This window comes from Hemicordylus capensis, chromosome 17 (assembly GCF_027244095.1).
Source record: "Hemicordylus capensis ecotype Gifberg chromosome 17, rHemCap1.1.pri, whole genome shotgun sequence".
NCBI classification, from domain to species: Eukaryota; Metazoa; Chordata; class Lepidosauria; order Squamata; family Cordylidae; genus Hemicordylus; species Hemicordylus capensis.
In genome coordinates this window covers 11,752,135-11,771,636 of record NC_069673.1, presented here as the reverse complement: position 1 = coordinate 11,771,636, position 19,502 = coordinate 11,752,135, and the positions used below count along the sequence as shown (strand labels likewise).

At 48.5% G+C, this 19,502-nt stretch overlaps 1 protein-coding gene across 2 annotated transcripts in view; it reads right to left on the bottom strand.

Annotated features, from left to right (window-relative positions):
- ABL1 (ABL proto-oncogene 1, non-receptor tyrosine kinase) overlaps window positions 1-19,502 on the bottom strand; it is a 119,393-nt gene that overhangs the window by 36,882 nt on the left and 63,009 nt on the right. For both annotated transcript variants that reach the window (XM_053282551.1, XM_053282552.1), the window contains exons 2-4: window positions 10,236-10,409; window positions 7,910-8,205; window positions 1,626-1,898 (exon numbers count right to left, since the gene is read on the bottom strand). In XM_053282551.1, the coding sequence (XP_053138526.1) occupies window positions 1,626-1,898; window positions 7,910-8,205; window positions 10,236-10,409 (743 nt within the window). The remainder of the gene's footprint in view (window positions 1-1,625; window positions 1,899-7,909; window positions 8,206-10,235; window positions 10,410-19,502) is intronic.

Here is a 19,502-nt window from a genome sequence, read left to right as displayed (position 1 = left end):
AAGGGACTTTGGGGTAAGTTTGGCTGGGGTGTGAACACACACACTATTTTCTGGAGGAGATTTTGGTGTAACTGCCCTGTCTGTAAAGCCTCCTAGCTCGTTTTCTCCTCCTGTCTAAAACTGTATGACAGGAAAGACTGGGTATCAGGGCAGCTGTGATCTGCAGCATAGATGACCCTGCACCCCACAGCACACATGGTCTCATCCTGTCCAGTGCCTGGCTAGGAAGGAAGCGAAGGGGTCGGCCTGGCTCCTGGGAGGCTGGAGGGGTCTCCTCCCTCCTACCTGGTGGCTGCTTCTTGTTCTGGGGTAGAAGAATAAGTGATAAAAAGTGAAAGTGAAAGCGAAAGTGAAACAAAGGAGGCCTTTTAAAAATAATCAGTTCAAGCTACACGACCATGATACACTGCATTGTCTGACACTTTTGCTTTAAAGTTCCAGTCCGGTGGATGGGGGAGTGAAAGGGGAAGCAGGAAATATTGGCGTGTGTGTTTCCTCCCTGCATGTGGGAGCTGCACATGCTGAAGGAAACGAGAGAAGATGCTCCAGTGGCCGGGACATTCACTCGCTCCACATCTCGTGGGTTCCTCCAGGAGAAGGCCGGTAAGGGCAGACAAGCTTCCCTGAGAGAGATCTTGCCGCTCACTGCCGATCTTCGCCAGCAATGCAAAGCTGTGGGGTGTTTATGTGGGGGAGGGCAGTTTGGAAGGCCAGTGCCCCACATGAATAGAGCACACTCGACAAGAGATACCAGAATCCACTGCAGTGCACATGGGCTCTTGGAGCGTGGTGTGAAACTGGGTCCTTGAAGATCTGAAAATGGCTATTGCTAAGGAAGAGGAGGTGGGCAATCCTTTCTATTTAGAGATGGGGGAGGAGCAGAATAATTACTTCCCAGTTTTGTATATTTGTATACCTCACCCCTCCAGCCCCACACATTCAAAGGAGGGAATGCTATCCTGGAAGACAAAGAGGGACAATAACCAATTGCTAAATTCCTGTCCATTGCTGTCCATTTCTTGTGGATTCCTTTCATAAGGAAGCCTCTGGCATTGTTGGTTTTCTCCGGCCATGTTCTGTGTGGCAGCCATGTATGTTTGCCTTTTTTAAAAAAAATATTTTTTTTTCCTGGTCTGTTGACCGCAATAAATGTACTGAGCTGGAGATTAATTAAAGCTAAATTGATTGATGGATAAATCCATCCCTCTAAAGCCCAGAACTCATTCTTTGCTGATCTTAGGTGCCTTTTATCGCTGATGAAGACTGATTTCCTCCAGTCATTTCCTCCAGTCCTTCGCAAAGACCTTTCCCAGCCAGAGATCCTAGAACAGGGGTAGGGCACCTCTGGCACTCCAGCTGTGGCGGGACTACAACTCCCATCATCCCCAACCACAATAAATTGTGGCTGTGGATGTTGGGGGTTGTAGTTCCACCACAGACAGAGGGTCAAAGGTTCCCTATCCTATCTTAGAAACTGCGTGTAAGAAAAGTGACGTCCTTGGATTAACTTGAGCTGCTGGGCTTTTGCGGGCTACCAAAACTTGATGCTTTACAAAAGAGCTGCAGAAACACCCTCCCCCACCTTGACCCCGGAAGCGCACAAAGAGCCACAATTTGGCACCTACCTTTAAGGTCTTTACAGCCACTGTCAGGTTATACTTCTTCCAGACGCCTTCGTACACCTCTCCGTACTGTCCCCCTCCCAACTTGTGCTTCATGGTAATGTCCGTCCGCTCGATCTCCCACTTGTCGTAGTTTGGGGAGACCCCATAGATGGTGGGCTTGTTCCGCTTGGGGGCTGGGTAGTGGAGAGTGGTGATCAGCCCATCCGCGACTGTCGAGTGGTGATGGACCAGCTCCGCCAAGGTGTTGAAGCGGCTCTCTGAGGAGACGTACAGCTAGGAGGTCACAGAAAAGAGAGCAGAGAGGGAAGGTCAGCACAGCTCTGAGTTACCCCGGAAAGGTCCCCTACTTCCGGCAGAGGCTTACGATCGCCATGTCTGCTGCCGTATTCCTCTCTTGACACAATCAGAATAAAAAGAAACCATGTATGAGTTAAAGCCGCGTGGCTTGTGTTTACCTGCAGGGAGGGAGAGGGTTAGGTCTTTCCCCTTGGACCATCTTCGTGCTGAAAATTGTGTGTGTGTGTGTGTGTGTGTGAGGTGGGGGGGCGCAGTTACAACAACAGTGAGAAGAAGCAAGATAGGGGGTCAAAAAGAGGGGGGGAGGAGGAAGATCATTTATGTGGGGGCAAGGCCACACACACACACACACCGCCCCACTTAAATGATTTGAGTCTCAAAGACCTTCGAGAATGACTCCGTAGAAGACCTGGTTTAGATTATTAATGCAATGCCCGCTATATAAAACTGAATGGCAATTACATCCAGGGCACATCCTTAAGAACTTTATGAGGATGCCTGCCAATAACACCGTATTTTATTTGTTGTGCAGTCAAGAGGAATATATAGCAGCGGAGGCGCCTCATTTTCTACCCATAGCGATTAACGTGCGAGGGCAGTTCTTGACGTAAAATGCTGTTGCTTGTAGAGGGGATTCTGAATTTTAAGTTGTGGTTTTAATGTTTAGTCGGGCGTGTATTCTATTTACTTGTATGCTTTGTGAGAGCCAGTGTGGTGTAGTGGTTAGAGTGCTGGACTAGGACCGGGGAGACCCAAGTTCAAATCCCCATTCAGCCATGAGACTTGCTGGGTGACTCTGGGCCAGTCACTTCTCTCTCAGCCTAACCTACTTCACAGGGTTGTTGTGAAAGAGAAACTCAAGTACGTAGTACACACTGCTCTGGGCTCCTTGGAGGAAGAGTGGGATATAAATGTAATGATGATGATGATGATGATGATGATGATGATGATGTTGTCAGGGATGATACACTGGAACATCTGCAAAAAATACAAGCTACCTGTAGCCAAACATTGGTGGGACCATCAAATTGAAAAAGTTGTCGAAAATGAAGATGCAAAAATATTAGGGGACTTCCGACTACAAAGAGACAAACATCTGCCACACAATACACCAGATATAACTGTAGTCTAAAATAATTGACATAGCAATACCAGGCAGAATAGAAGAAAAAGAAATAGAAAAAAATCACAAAATATGAAGATCTACAAATGGAAGTTGAAAGGCTGTGGCAGAAAAAGACCAAAATAATCCCAGTGGTAATTGGCACATGTTCCAGTGTATCATCCCTGCTACCTTGTCATGCCTTTGTTTGTAGTCAGTCTGTGCGATCTTTTTACAACAGCTGATTAGGTGGTCCACGGTTTCATCTGCTTCTTTACAAAGGCGGCACTTGCTGTTTGTGGTTGATTTTTCAACTTTGGCTCTTATTGCATTTGTTCTTAGTGCCTGTTCTTGTGCAGCCAGTATTAAACCCTCTGTTTCTTTCTTCAAGTTGCCATTCTTAAGCCATTGCCAGGTCTTGATGATGTCTGATTTTCCACTTATATTGTGCAAATATTGACAATGCAGGGGCATATTTATCCATTTTTCTGCTCAGTTCTTGACTTGTTCTTTCTTGTAGGCCTGCTTTGTTTCATTGGTGTTGAATAGTTTCTCGTTCTTGACCATTTGAAGTGCATCTTCTTCACTGTCCCTTATATATTCTGCAAGGCCTCTTTTCTCCTCCTCTACTGTTTGATGGACTTGCAGCATTCCTCTTCCACCTGAGCTGCAAGGGAGGTATAGCCTATCTACATCACTGCGGGGGTGCAGGGCATGATTGATGGTCATGATTTTCCTGGTCTTACAATCTAGCGTCTCTAGCTCTGCCTGGGTCCAGTCTATTATTCCTGCAGTGTATCTGATAACAGGTATAGCCCAGGCGTTTATGGCTTGTATGGTGTTCCCACCATTGAGTTTGGACTTGAGGATTTTTCTAACTCTCCTAACTCTAACTCTCACTTCCAATTTTTCTCTTAACTTCAGCTTGTGCAATGTTATCAGCCTGGAGAATGCCCAAGTATTTGTAATGTTCTTTCTCTTCCAGGTTCTTGATGTTGCTTTCATTAGGCAGTTCTATTCCTTCTTTTTTGTTATTTTCCCTCTGTTCATTATTAATGCAGCACACTTGTCTAGTCCAAACTCCATTGCTATATTGCTACTGAATATACGGACAGTGTTTAGCAGTGATTCAATTTCTGACTGGGACTTCCCATACAATTTCAGATCGTCCATGTACAGCAGATGGTTTATTTTACTTGATGTTTTAGATGTTTTGCATCCAAAGCCTGTTTTGTTTAGTATTTGTGAAAGTGGAGTCATGGTGATTACAAACAACAGAGGGGATAGTGAGTCCCCTTGGAAAATGCCTCTTCTAATGCTAACCTGTCCAAGTGTCTCGCCATTGATTGTTAACTGTGTACTCCACATGCTGATTGCTTTTTAAATAAATATCTGAATGTTTTTGCTGACACCAGTTGTTTCTAAACATTTTAGTATGCATGTGTGAGGCAATGAATCGAAGGCTTTCTTGTAGTCAATCCATGCAACACTTAGATTGGTTTTTCTTCTCTTGCAATTTTCTAAAATCATTTTGTCAATCAGCAGCTGGTCTTTTGTGCCTCTGGTGTTCGGACAAAAGTCGGAGCTGGAAGGAGAAGGGGGTAGGATGGCTGGGGGCGGGGTTTAATGTCGAGGGAGGCGGTCCTGGCTTGCCGGGGCAGGGGGACGAATCGACCGGAGCGGGGTAGGAGCAGGAGGGGGACCGGCCGGTGGGGATTTAATGTCAGGGGAAGTGGGAAGAGACTGGACCGGGGTGGGGGTCCGATAATCAGGCCAGGCTGTGGCGGTGGCAGGCGGGCTTCTCCTCAGGCTGCCTCACACGGAAGAAGGGGGAGCAGGAGGAGGTGGCAAGAGACCAGCGGTGGGGGAGGCCGAAAAAACGGAAGGAGGCTGCCTGCCCGCCCGCCCTCCCGCTTCGAGCTCCGTGTCGGGCAGAGGCGAAGCAGCAGGCTGGAGAAACAGGCCCAGGACACCTGCCTGCTTCCCTGCTGGGGGTGGTTGGGGTGGCAGTGGCAGGCCCTCGGCCCAGGAGGGGCTCCGACGTGGCTCGGAGGGGGCGGGCGGGCAACCAGGCGGTCTCCTTCCGTTCTTTCTGTCTCCCCCACCGCTGCTCTCCTGCCACCTCCCCCAACATTAAATCCCCAGCCCTCACGGCCAGGCTATTGCCCACCTGGGGAGGGAGGAGGAAGAGAAGGAGATGCTTTTGGGGTAGGAGGAGTCCTGGCAGGCAGTCCATCCCTGGGGTGGAGGAGGGGGAGGGGGGAGAGAAGGCTCAATCCTGCTGCTGGGGCTGGTGGGGGGTCCTGACAGCCAGATCTTTTGCAGGGGAGAGTCCCGACACGCACCCTTCGCCTCTTCCTAATAGGAACACTTTTGAGACTGAACAATATATTAGGGGCTGCGGCAGGCGGGCCGGGAGAGCTATCAAGTGCTCGCACACCGAGGCTCTGTGCGGGGTTAAGCCAGTCGGATAGATTTCTCAGGATCAGCAAACGGCTGCCTGCTTTTTAACAAATTCCCCTGGTCCATGTGTCAATTAAAACAACGCCAGGGAAACAGACACCATTAACCTGCTTAGTGCAAATCTAAAGCGATTACCTTAGCGATGCACGAGTGTCCCCTAGCACAGAGTCCTTGGAAGACACGCCGAGGCCCAGGCGGTGGGATATCTTGCAGCTAATGTGCCGGGCAGCTGTTCTAGTGACATTAGTGGAGGATCTGACCCAACATCTTCACGTGCTTCCAACTCTCAAGCTGGACAGTGTGATGCCCACACCGTTCTCCTACAGACGGGGGCTGTATGCTAACCTGGAAGATGCCCAGATGTAATGTGTTCTACTGCAGGCCTTGTATGAAGTTTTAAAAGGAGGTGTATTTTTACAACTTTTATTTTTAAAAAATAAAAATCAGCACCCACGTGAGGATGCACATTCAGAAGCATCAGATTAGGCCAATTCAGGAAGACGTGTTTCACCTGTATGATCCTGCCTTTAGACGCCGCATTACCTTGCAGAGATCTGCTTTCTTTTTTAAAAGAGAGAAAGGCAGAGGTGGCGAATAGGGAGCTTAAAGCACCGATTCTGGTGGTACTTAAAGCACCACCACCTTCAAGATAGGGAGGAGAGCTGGTCTTGTGGTAGCAAGCATGACTTGTCCCCATAGCTAAGCAGGGTCTGCCCTGGTTGCATCTAAATGGGAGATTTGATGTGTGAGCACTGCAAGATATTCCCCTCAGGGGTGGATGAAGCCACTCTGGGAAGAGCAGAAGGTTCCAAGTTCCCTCCCTGGCTTCTCCAAGATCGGACTGAGAGAGACTCCTGCCTGCAGCCTTGGAGAAGCCGCTGCCAGTCTGTGAAGACAATACTGAGCTAGATAGACCAATTGTCTGACTCAGTATATGGCAGTTTTCTATGTTCCTATGTTCCTATAGTCAGCTCCATGCAATTAAAACCAGTGGCACATTTCATCAAACAACAAAAGGCATATTTAAATATTTTTCATTATCTTTTTATAATGAATGGCATTATATGATTATATTGATATTAAACTGAACGATGAAATATATAATGAAATTGTTTCAGCAAACTAGGAAGAGTATATTTTAAGTTGTACAATGAACCAAACTTCACTGTGGCTGACATTATGCGCAACACAACAGAACGGGTGCCCCTCAGCCAGTGCTGCTGCGCATGTGATGCTGCACAAATGGGCAGTTGCACAACTGCTTAAAACTGCACACCCGCTGCTGCACAGCGCCACTTCCATCCATGGAGGTAGCGCTGTAGAACTGTTGTTGCCCAGTTTTACGTCTGCTTATGCAACGGCTGCAAACTCAGCAAAAAGGCGCCTTTTAAAAGTGGCGATTCTCTTTATTTAGCAGGGGGGGAACAACTGGCCCTCTCCGGCCCCAGCACAGCGTCCCTCCCGTGGCTGCTGCTGATGTCTTTCTTATGTCGCTTTTTTAGCCTGTGAGCCCTTTTGGGGACAGCAGCCATTTAATTAATTAATTACTGTATGCAAACCGCGATGGGAACTTGGGCTGAAAAGCGGTATATAAACAGCCATCGTCTGGTTTTGTGGTAGCAAGCATGACTTGTCCCCTTAAGCTAAGCAGGGTCTGCCCTGGTTGCATATGAAAGGGAGACTAGAAGTGTTTGCACTGTAAGATATTCCCCTTAGGGGATGGAGCTGCTCTGGGAAGAGCATCTCGGTCCCGAGTTCCCTCCCTGGCAGCATCTCCAAAGTAGGGCTGAGAGAGATTCCTGCCTGCAACTTTGGAGAAGCCGCTGCCAGTCTGTGAAGACAATACTAAGCGAGAAAGACCAATGGTCTGACTCAGTATATGGCAGCTTCCTATGTTCCTATGTATTCGTATGTGCAGCTGTGCTGGCTGATGGACAATGCTGCTGCTGCACATCATGTTGGCCACTGACTAGAAGGAAAAACTTCCAGAGGAGTCCAACAACCGACCCTGCATGTGATGGCTGCTGCACATCATGTCGGCCACTGACTAGAAGGAAAAACTTCCAGAGGAGTCCAACAACCCACCCTGCATGTGAAGGCTGCTGCACATCATGTCGGCCACTGACTAGAAGGAAAAACTTCCAGTGGAGTCCAACAACCCACCCTGCATGTGATGGCTGCTGCACATCATGTCGGCCACTGACTAGAAAGAAAAACTTCCAGAGGAGTCCAACAACCCACCCTGCATGTGATGGCTGCTGCACATCATGTCGGCCACTGACTAGAAGGAAAAACTTCCAGAGGAGTCCCTTTCCCCAACCCACCCTGCATGTGAAGGCCAAATGGAAAACCTTTCACTGATGAGCAGGAGGATCACGCACACTTGGGTAAGGCTGCAGTTCCAGGCTACTTTGAGGCTCACCTTGCCGTCAGAAGCAGTGTTGATCCGGTAGTGGTAAACCCTCCCCTCGTATCTCAGTGAGATGGACCTCTGCCCGGGGCTGCTCTCACTCTCTCGCACCAAGAAGCTGCCGTTGATCCCGCTGCTGAGCAGGTACTCGGCGGCGTTCCGTGACACGGGGCCGTGGTACCAAGAGTGCTTCTCCAGGCTGTTCACGGGGGTGATGTAGTTGCTCGGGACCCAGCCCTGCCCGTTCTTGGTTTGGGCTTCGCACCATTCTCCGTTGTGGTTGTAGCCCAAGACACGAAGCTTCTCGCCTTTCCATTGAAGCGGGGGAGAAAGCAGACCCAAGGTTCACGTCTACATGTAGAAGCAACACTCAAGGCAATGGGCAATATTAGCGCCAATTAAAAACATTCCAACTATGGAAGAGCCCGACAGCAACAACATTTAGAAGCATTAGAAAACAGAAATGTTCACCAAGTGCTGTTCAACGGCTACAGTTCACGTGCAGAAAACTGTAGCTCCCTCTGTCCTGTTCTGCATGTGGCCTGGTGACGGTGTATTGTGAAGGATCCACGTGCAAATGGCCAACTCTCTGCTCTTCTCCCACTGGAAAAGGCCTCTACCATTTCCAGAGGGGATTTACTTGCGTGCAGCAGAGCTGAGCTAGGGATGTGCACCCAAACGGACCCCTGCAAATTGGGCAAAGAGGTACCTTTCAAAAGGGGCGATTCTCTTTCTCTTAAGCTTTTGTACCTGGTATGAACCAGGAAGAGGAGAGGAGGGTAAGCACAAGTCGAGGCCAGGGGTGCACAACTTGGGTCCTCCAGCTGTTGATGGACTACAACTCCCATCATCCCCAGCTACAGTGGCCAATAGTCAGGGGCTATGGGAGTTGTAATTGAACAACATCTGGAGGGGCCTAGTTGTGCACCTCTGAGCCTTACTTCCCTAGACTCTTGCATGCCTTCCACTCCTCTTCCTGGTTTATCCAGCTCACTAGCCACATTAAAAACAAAGCACCTCAAAGTCAAACAGATGGGTCATGGCAGAAGCTTCGGTGGGCCCAAACACTCTCTGCCACAAATCAGTGAGTCTTTACGGCACCACAAGACTCCTGGTTGCATTTGCTGCCGCAGATTAGGAGGGTTCTCTCTCTGGGAGGGGTGCAAGCCAAAGGACAATTTGTTGTTGTTGTTTTAACTGGATGTTTGTAGAAGCCATAAGAGTTGTATATTCTTATTATTGGTTCTAGTGACATCTCATTCTTTCTTTTAATTTCAAATTGTGGGGGTTTATGGCTTCAGCAATAAAGATCGATGAGCTATAAAAATTGCTTCTAGCCATGCACAGCACGCAAAAGTTATAGGCTTCACTCGGAGAAGAACTTCAAGAAATTAAGCATCTAGTATGGACAGCCGGGAAAACAAACAAATGGATCATAGAACAAATCAACCCAGTATTTTCACTCGAGGCACAAATGGCCAGGCTCAAACTATCATACTTTGGACACATTATGTGAAGACCCAGCTCCCTTGCTGGGTCCATAATCCTGGGAAAAGTTGAAGGAAAGAGAAGAAGAGGATGACGAGCAGCCAGGTGGATGGACTCGATTATGACAACCATGAATGCACCACCAAGAGACCTTAAAGGCCAAGTGGAAGACCGATCATCCTGGAGAGAATCTATCTATGTGGCCGCTGAGAGGTGACACTGACTTGATGGCACTTAACCAATCAATCAATCAAGTTTACACAGAAGGCAGAAACCTTATTTATTTAATATCTCTTTTTTGTGTTTGTCCAGGACCTGATGCAGCAGCATGGCGTGTTCTGTGCTGCTGAACCTCAAAAAGTCTTCTTTTTCCTGGATGTAGACCTGTGTCACATCCTGGCGCTACTGTGTGAGCAGTTTCTCCAGTTAGGTCTAGAGTACTTCCGTCGATTCACCCTGCCTTGAGAACTGCCTTTCTTGGGAAGCCTGTCTGGCCAGCTCCCTCCCAGCTTCTCAAAAAGCCCTTGCTTTGAAGGGAGCTTTTGGTTCTCACGGCGGCCATGATCTCTGTTACTCTCGCCTTTGCTGATGGCCGAACACTGAGGCTGGTTAGGCTTTTATTCATCAGTTGAGTTTTAATTCCCTGGTTTTCATTTTTTACATGAAAGCAATGGGCTGATGAATGGGATTATTTATGAACGAGTCAAGCAATTCAATCAATCATCAATGAAACCGTAATTTCCAATCAATCATCAATGAAACCGTCATCTCCTCTCCATATCCCGTACGTCTACCTAGCACTCTTGGTCTTGTTCACATTTCAGAGACAGATCCTGCACGGGCTTCTCACCTTTAGTGATGCTGAGAGTGTTGTCCCCACTGGCTACAAAATCGTACAGAGCGACGAAGAGGTTGGGATCATTTTCGCCAGGACCAGAGAGGAGGTTTTCCTTGGAGTTCCAGCGAGCGGCTTCGCTCAGGCCTTGGGGCTCAAATTCTGACACCACGGGCCTCTGAAGGGCTTCTGGAATAAAGGGAGGAACAAGTTCATTTTCAGAGACAACTGTATTGTCTTTTCTCCTTCCTTCCACCCCCAGTCTATGTATGACTTTTCAGGTTCTTTAAAGTACATTCTTTACTAGAACCAATTAAATATTTTAAGACCACTGAATAAAAAAGAATGAACACCAGCCTATGTCCATAATTCTGTCCTTCAAGGGGATTATTGGCCCTCTCCTTCATCACAGTCGGCAATATCAGTTTTCTGGGACATTTTGGAACAGAAACTTTCCTGGAAAATGTCCAATTGCTCAAGATCAATTGCAATCTAATACTATTGGCTACTGGAAAAAGTAGTGATTATGAATCTACTAAATATAGTTGATCTATATTTAATAAGATTTTTTAAACAGGACATTATGTTAAGATATTGATACTACAAGTAAAATTAACAGCTTTTCCAATAGCCAAAATTATTTGAATGGAAATATTTTGTCACACGGGAGAGACATAATATACCGTATTTTACGGACTATAAGACGCTATGGACTATAAGACGCACCTTAATTTTAATCCAGTTTTTCAGAGTTTTAACATATTAAACTGTTAAAACATATAAGACGCTCCTGAATTTTGGCGGATATTTTTCGAGGAAAAAAGTGAGTCTTATAGTCCATAAAATACGGTATTGACTGAAATCCTGAATAACGAAACAACAACAGGAGAAGAATTGGTGCTTCTGAAAAGATCAACTAACTCAGCTCCACTGCTGGTGCAGCAGGGGGAGGGGCAAATTTTGATGATCTCCCCTTCTCCCAAAAGCACCCAGTGCTACCAAACCGTGTCCCTGAGAGTCATGTAGCCGTTAGGGACATATTTTTGGCAACACAGAGGGCTTTCTGGGGAAATGGGAGGTTGCTGAAATCCACACACACACCCCACACACACTAGTTATAACACTTGTTATGAAACGATGTGTTTTTAAAAATGTAAATGATCAAAAATTTCCAATATTTTAGTAGAAAATTATAGCAGCATACATTTTTAAATCGCAGCACATCTTCCATGGAAAAAATTGTGCTCCTTTTCACTGACCACATCACATCATCATGATGAAAAAAAAGCAAGCTAAACATTAGGAGGAATTTCCTAATTGTAAGAGCTGCGTGGCAGTGGAGCAGACCCGCCTCATGCCATGGCCGGCTCTTCTCCGCTGCAGATTTCCAAGCAAAGGCTGGAAAGCCACCTGTCGGGGACGCCGCAGCGGATCCCTGCACTAAACAGGGGGCTGGACTAGATGACCTCTAGAGACCCTTCCCACTCCAACGTCCTACGAGACTGCCAGGCAAGGGCACCCCTGCTCCCAAAACAAGCAGCCAGAAGATTCTGCCCGCTCTGGTATTCCTCCTCCCTTGCCACGTTCACTGCAACAAATCATTCTTTACTAGCTGAACCGGGCGCAGAGCATCGGCGCCTCTCGTTCGCCTCTACCGCCGTCTCCCCCTCCCCGCCATCACCATCTTCTTCCCCACTGCCTGCCCCCACCGCCGCCGCCCCGTGCTTCCCCCACCCGCCCGCCAACTGCTACTCCCCCTGCACTCATGCCTGCCGCCGCCACCGTTTTCTTGCTGGCTAGCCAGCTTGTCTCTCTCCCTCTTCACCCGCCAGCCTGCCGCCGGTCGCCGCCCTTTTGTTCCCTCCCACCCGTCTCCGTCGCTATCCGGCCATCTCGACACCTTGAGCATCAATAAAATTACAACACACCCACTGCAGAAAACCACACTACTTGGGCCAGCACAAATACTACGAAGATATCTTTAATTCTTCTTTAGTTATCCCCGATCCTTGGAAAGGGCCCGATAATTAAAAGTACCAAATCCCGCCCATAACATCTGGTAGACTGTGTTTAAATAGCATCGTATGCAAATATTCGTAATAATAACGAAGGCTGTGTGAGCAGTTCTGCCAGAGGAGATCCATGGTGAGCCAGCGTGGTGTAGTGGTTAGAGTGCTGGACTAGGACCGGGGAGACCCGAGTTCAAATCCCCATTCAGCCATGAAAACTAGCTGGGTGACTCTGGGAGAGTCACTTCTCTCTCAGCCTAGCCTACTTCACAGGGCTGTTGTGAAAGAGAAACTTAAGTATGTAGTACACTGCTCTGGGCTCCTTGGAGGAAGAGCGGGAGATAAATGTAAAAAATAAATAAATAAATAAATAAATAAATAAATAAAAATAATAATGGTGGCCAATCAGATGCTACCTGCAAGTCCAGAAGCCGATGGAGGCTGTAGAGAGCAGAGCAGAAATGTCAGGAGAAAGGGATTATGCTGGATAAGGACGGGCCTATGCGAGGTTCTGAGATGGGGCCCCGTTCTTCAGCCATCAGAATGCTAGAAAGACATTTTGCTTACTCATTTGCCATTGGGAGCAATCCCTTATTCACGAAGGAAAGATCTCTCTAAAACGATGCCTGAAGGCCATAAAACAATTAAGTCTGTAAGCGCATTATAGAGATTCACTCTCACACACACACACACACACACACTGCACACAGATTACACATTTTGTCATCCCTGCTGTGCTCTAATGGCAACAATTATGGAAGAAACAGAAGAGCCACTTGGAGAAAATTAAGCTGATTAATCAATTTGCCATGAAGAACGCTTTGATCTTGTCAGGCCCATTAAAAACCCCTTATCCACTAAGAAAGGGGCTGTACAGCCTCCTCATTTAAAGGGGGGGGGAAGTTGCATAATCAGCTTGGTAAGCATCTGGAATAAACAGACAGCAAACAGCGGGAGGAGGTGAAGGTGGAGCATCAGTTAGGAGCACAATGGAACCGTGATGCAACCTCTGCAAGAATGAAGAAAATGCCTCCCACTGGGACCTGATTCAACAGGAAACCCAAAGCCGTTTCCCCTCCAATTACACCATGACCAAGCGGTGGTGGAGGATGCCTCATGAATCAAGATCCTGGCTGCCTCCCCTGAATCCTAGGGCATGCTCATGTCAAATTCCACTTGGGGGTGTGTGTGTGTCATGCCAAGTCCCTTGCTCTGCGTTCAGACCACGTGATGAGGCAGCACGCCTATCAAAACAAGGGTGAAATGGCAACGTGGGAAGGCAGGAGAAGAGGGTCTCTCTCTCTCTCTCTTTGGAAAAGTCAACTGGTAGGTATGCTTCATGCTCGTAGGACCAGATGGCCACCACGAGTCCCATCTCTTGTGAAACCAGACAATCTCAGCTGATGGGTGGGAGATTTTACCGTCTGGATAATTTGAATCCTCAACATCAAGGCTTGTTGGGAGTCCAACTGAGAGTCCACCCTACTCCAGTTCACTTCCTTGCAGACCTGGGGCTCCAGGTGGATATCGAAACCTAGGAACCTGGGAAGCCGCCATATACTGAGTCAGGCCATGGGTCGGTCTAGCCCAGTATTGTCTACACAGACTGGCAGCGGCTTCTCCAAGGTTGCAGGCAGGAGTCTCGCTCAGCCCCACCTTGGAGAAGCCAGGGAGGGAACTTGGAACCTTCTGCTCTTCCCAGAGCGGCTCCATCCCCTGAGGGGAAGATCTTCCAGTGCTCACACATCAAGTCTCCCATTCAGATGCAACCAGGGCAGACCCTGCTTAGCTAAGGGGACAAGTCATGCTTGCTACCACAAGACCAGCTCTCCTCTCCACTTTAGAACAGGCCTGCTCAACTTCGGCCCCCCAGCTGTTTTTTGGGGGGCCAAAGTTGAACTCCCGAACTCCCACAATCCCCAGCCACAGTGGCCAAGAGCCAGAGATTATGGGAGTTGTAGGCCAACATCTGCAGGAGGGCCGAAGTTGTGAAGAATTGACATGAAATGCTTTTCTCCCTTGGAAGTGCTGTATAAATGCTATGTCGTTTATTATTCTTCAAAGCCCTGACAATTCCAACTTGTTTAACATGAAGTGCTTATCCTAGGAGACTATCACCAGAGGTTACCATCTTCTAAAGCAGGGTTTCTCAACGTGTGGGTCCCCAGATGTTATTGGACTTCAACTCCCATAATCCCCAGCCCCAGTGGCCTTTGGTTGGGAATTATGGGAGTTGAAGTCCAATTACATCTGGGGACCCACACGTTGAGAAACCCTGTAAAGTAAAGGTAAAGTGTGCCATCAAGTCGTTTTCGATTCTTGGAGCCCACAGAGCCCAGTGGCTTTCTTTGGATGACCATTGTCTTTCAGCATCTTCCTACATCGCTGCTGCCCGACATAGTACCAGCGGGGATTCGAACAGGCAGCCTTCTGCTTGTCAAGCATTTCCCCGCCGCGCCACACGAGGTGGCTTACCATCTTCTACCCTCCCCTTTAATTCTCCCCCAGATCCCTTCTTCCAAAGCTGCTTCGTTAGCTATCTACAGTCCCCTAGGAACTCCCGTGGATAATGAGGTCTACCTATATCACCATTTGGAGGGTTGGGAGAAAATGCAGCTCTCCTTTTTGAGTGAGGGAACTAGGACGATGCAACCGATTCCCCTGATGCATGCATGATGCTAGTTACTTAAGCATGTTGAGGTTTATACTTCTTGGATTAGTAAATTTGTCTCCTGCAACTGTTGGATTTCTGCTTGCTTCCATGTGCTTTAATACACCAGGACTGGCCCCCTATTTTAACCTCAGCACAGCATTCTTCCAGCGGCTGTTGCCGATGTCTCCTTTGTGCCCCTAAAGACTCTGAGCCCTTTGGGGGCAGAGAACCATTTTATTTTTACTTCTTTTTTCGGTGTAAACCACTTTGAGATTCTTTTCGGGTTGAAAAGCCATCTATAAATACTAGTAATAGCAAATCCCTCGGAAGTGCTATATTGCAACTATCATTCATGGGGCTGCTCCAAAATGTTCACCTCTCCTGTGAGTTACTTCCAAAACCACAAGAAGTCCGTTTCGGATTACAAAAAGGCCCTCGGAGCACTGCAGACTAAACTTTGAGCTTTTCTTCCATAATTTAACGCCACCGCTACAAAACAGGCAAGGAAGTCAGCGTCCAAGCCTGGGTGTGAGCCAGTCCCAAGGAAAAGGCCGCGTCCAAGCTGGTTCCACAACAACAACAAACACCACGTCCTGTGGCCTTCCAGACATCCTGATCGCTTCCCTACAACTCAGTCTTCAAAAGTGGAGGCAACCTTGCTATTTCCGTAGCTGCCACTTAAGGGCTTGCTTACAGAGCCAGGAACTGATCACGCTAATTCCACGGCGGGAACCAAAGAAGGGCAGAGAATTCGTTTTGTCAGGCGAAGGAAAGAGATGCTGCAAACGGGTCAAGTTGTCACAAGAACGAGAGAAGCGAAAGAAAAGCTCCTGATGGAAATCTCATTACCTCGCATTTAGTATGCCCATGACTCTGGAAAAGAAGCCTTAGGAACACAGGAAGCTGCCATATACTGAGTCAGACGACAGGTCCATCTATCTCAGTATTGTCTACACAGACCGGCAGCAGCTTCTCCAAGGTTGCAGGCAGGAGTCTCTTTCAGCCCTACCTTGGAGATGCTGCCAGGGAGGGAACCTGGAACCCAGATGCTCTTCCCAGAGCGGCTCCATCCCTGGAGGGGAATCTCTTCCAGTGCTCACACTTCTAGTCTCCCATTCATATGCAACCAGGGTGGACCCTGCTTAGCTCTGGGGACAAGTCATGCTTACTACCACAAGACCAGCTCTCCTCTTCAAGAGTTGAAGGAAGTGGGTTGGTTTAACCTGGAGAAGAGATGACAGCCCCCCTCTTCAAATACCCCAAAGGCTGCCTTAGAGAAGTGGGCAAAGGCGTGTTCCCTGAGAGATCTAAATCAAGGCTTCAAGGTCAAGAGGTTAGATTTCGGTTGAACACTAGGAGAAACTTCATAGCAGTAAGAGTGGTTTGTCAGTGGAGTTCATTACCAGGAAAGAGGAGGAGAAGGTTCCTCCTTCCTGGAGCAGAGGCCGGTCAAAACTGGAAGGCCGGAGCAGAAAGCTGGATGAGAAGGTCGACGCGGTCAGCTCTGCGATTCTATGAGGCCATACAGAAATGGCCGACCGGAACGCGTATTATGAAAGTACAACAGCACCCATGAATAATGCTACAATTCTAGTAATGCTTTTCTTAGGAGCAACCAAATGACATAAACTCGGCATTTGAGTTCTGAAGAACTCGGCATCAGGCTGGACGTTCAGGAAAGCAAAAGGAAAAAGGAAAAAAAAGAGGGGGGGAGAGTAGTTGGGCAGGGAACACAGGAAGGTGCCTTATACCGAGCCAGACCATGGGTCCATCTAGCTCAATACTGTCTACACTGACTGGCAGCAGTTCCGGGAAATGGTCTTTCCCAGTCCCACCTCAAGATTCATTATTTTTATTTATTTATCAAATGTGTACACCGCCCCAAACTTTCGTCTCTGGGCGGTTAACCATAACATAAAACCAGTTACGATGCTGCCAGGGATTGAAGCCGGGGCCTTCTGCATGAAAAGCAGACACTAAGCTACGGCCACATCCCTAAACACAGAGACAGAGGAAGCTTCCTTCGACTGGGTCAGTCCATTGATTAATCCAGTTCAGCACGGTCTTCAATGACGGGCAGCAGCTCAACGGGGTTTCAGGCAGGAGTCTCTCTCAGCCTCGCCTAGAGACACGGCAGCCAGGAACTGAACCGGGGACCTTCCGCTTGCCCAACAAGGGCTCCACCACTGAGCGATGGTCCCATCCTGGGATGAGATCGTCCTCAACGCCTGCTGTTTTTAGCCATCTTCAGATGGAGTGCGATCTAGCAGTTACTTTAAGTAAGCAACTGCCTGGTTTTCTCCCCTGCTCCCCTGGTTTTCTCCCCTGCTCACTGGGCAAAGAGGCACCTTTTACCGTGGTGATTCTCTTTATTGAGCAGGGGGAGAGTAACTGGCCCTATCCACCCCCAGCACAGTACTTCCAGTGACTGTTGCTGGTGTGTGTCTTATGTTTCTTTTTAGAATGTGAGCCCTTTGGGGACAGGGAGCCATCTTATTTGTTTGTTATTTCTCTTTGTAAACCGCCCTGAGCCATTTTTGGAAGGGCGGTATAGAAATTGAATTATTATTATTATTATTATTATTTCTCTTTTCCTAATGTGAAAGAACGGCCGAGATTGCCTCCTTCATCCCACCCAGCCTGAGATTGGCATCCAACCCTGAGCTGGACACATAGGAACATAGGAAGCTGCCATATACTGAGTCAGACCATTGGTCTATCTAGCACAGTATTGTCTTCACAGACTGGCAGCGGCTTCTCCAAGCTTGCAGGCAGGAATCTCTCTCAGCCCTATCTTGGAGATGCTGCCAGGAAGGGAACTTGGAACCTTCTGCTCTTGAAACCTTCTTCTCCATCCCCTAAGGGGAATCTCTTGCAGTGCTCACACATCAAGTCTCCCATTCATATGCAACCAGGGCAGACCCTGCTTAGCTATGGGGACAAGTCATGCTTGCTACCACAAGACCAGCTCTCCTCACGACACGACACGACACGAACTGGCACGAGTCCGTCGAATGTCCGACTCCATCTACAGACCGTTATGTGCTACAGACTCTTTGGGCATTTATACGAGGCCCCGCGGCTGCACAGCTCTCCTTGTTCTGCTCTGACTCACATTTAGAAGAACCAGTCTGATGAGGAGCCCTGCAGAACTTGAAAGCTTGCTTGGAGTTCTGTGTCATTTTGATCGGTCCTAATAAAGGCAGGACTTGAGCTGTGGTTTTCAAGAGACCTCTCAGACTCGGATATCAAACGAACCTGAGGAAATGCTCTCTACTATGGCCACCAAAGCCAACGCCACCGTAATTCTGCAAGGTGTCCACAAGACTCACTGCTGTCCCTCATATCTCTGAATGGCTTTTTAAAGAGCACCCAAGATGAGCGTCAACAGAAAAATCCATAGCCGCTGTGCACATTTAGCAAGCCCATTTTCCTGTTTATTAGCAACGTGTTTCGACACATTGTGAAATATGCGTCTCTGGATTTCCTCCCTCATCTGCTCAGAATCTAATCTCTCAGTGATATCATTGGGTGGGTGGGGGGAGAAGAGGGGAAGGGGTCTCTCAGTCTTGCTTGAGATACAGAAAACAAATGAGGCCGATCACAAGAAATCCAAGAAAAAGGGCCGACGTCAATTGGTTGCGCTCTGAGCTGGGCCAGCCCTGGGTTTCTGTAACAAGACACTTGATCATACAGGAATATCTCCCCAGCATCTAATGTCTGGGCATTCGAGAAATCACTTCTCTGGTGACTTGACAGACAAAGGGTTTTGCTAGCGTGAGTCAAATGGGGATTTCCCCCTCCCCTTCCTCAGATGAGTGTCAACAAAAGGTTTTGCTTAAAGGGAAAGTAAGTAAGTAAGTGTGTGTGTGTTGTGTTTGTGCGAAAGGCTGCAAGACTGTTGGGTCTCTTCCGTTTGGGACATACGGATGCAGTCTGTGTTTGAGACCCACGTCTCCCCCTCCAGCCCCCATCTGCTCTGCCCCCTTTCCTGGCAATTGGGGGGTGGGCGCTCTGCGAGCTGGCAAGGGAGAGGAGGGGGCCCGGAGGGCGGGCTGCAGCTGCCAAACATTTGGTTCCTCCCTGCCGCTTAAGATAATATTTACCAGGTGGAAGAAAGTGGGAAGACAGAGAGGGAATGGGGAGCTCCAAATGGGGAGCTCAGCAAGTGCCCTCCTTGTCAAGTGGGAGAGGCCTCGAGCGGGCGGAGGGGCCTTTTAGAACGACCCACAGCTCTGGAGGCCGAATTGCCAGGAGGTACATCTAAGAGTGTGGGCCGACACATGGACCCGGCCCTTGGAGAAGAAATGTAGGGCTCCAGCCAAAAATGGCTCCTGTGGGTTGAGCTGCCCTGGCGCCCGGTCGGTTCATGCGTGCATGCACATTTCCTCCTGGAGGACCATGGCCACAAGTGACGGCTTGTCCGTGGGACTGAGCTGTCACAAACTGAACACCCGGGTCAGCACCTTCACACCGCCTCGCAGCATCTCAGGCAGGATGTTTTTCAACTGAGTCCGTTCGCACATTCATCCGGAGATCCCTATGTGACCTGCAAGCGCGAAATATGTTGCTGTGGCCCAGAAAATTCTACTGTGAAGTTGAACTATGGATTAAAGATGA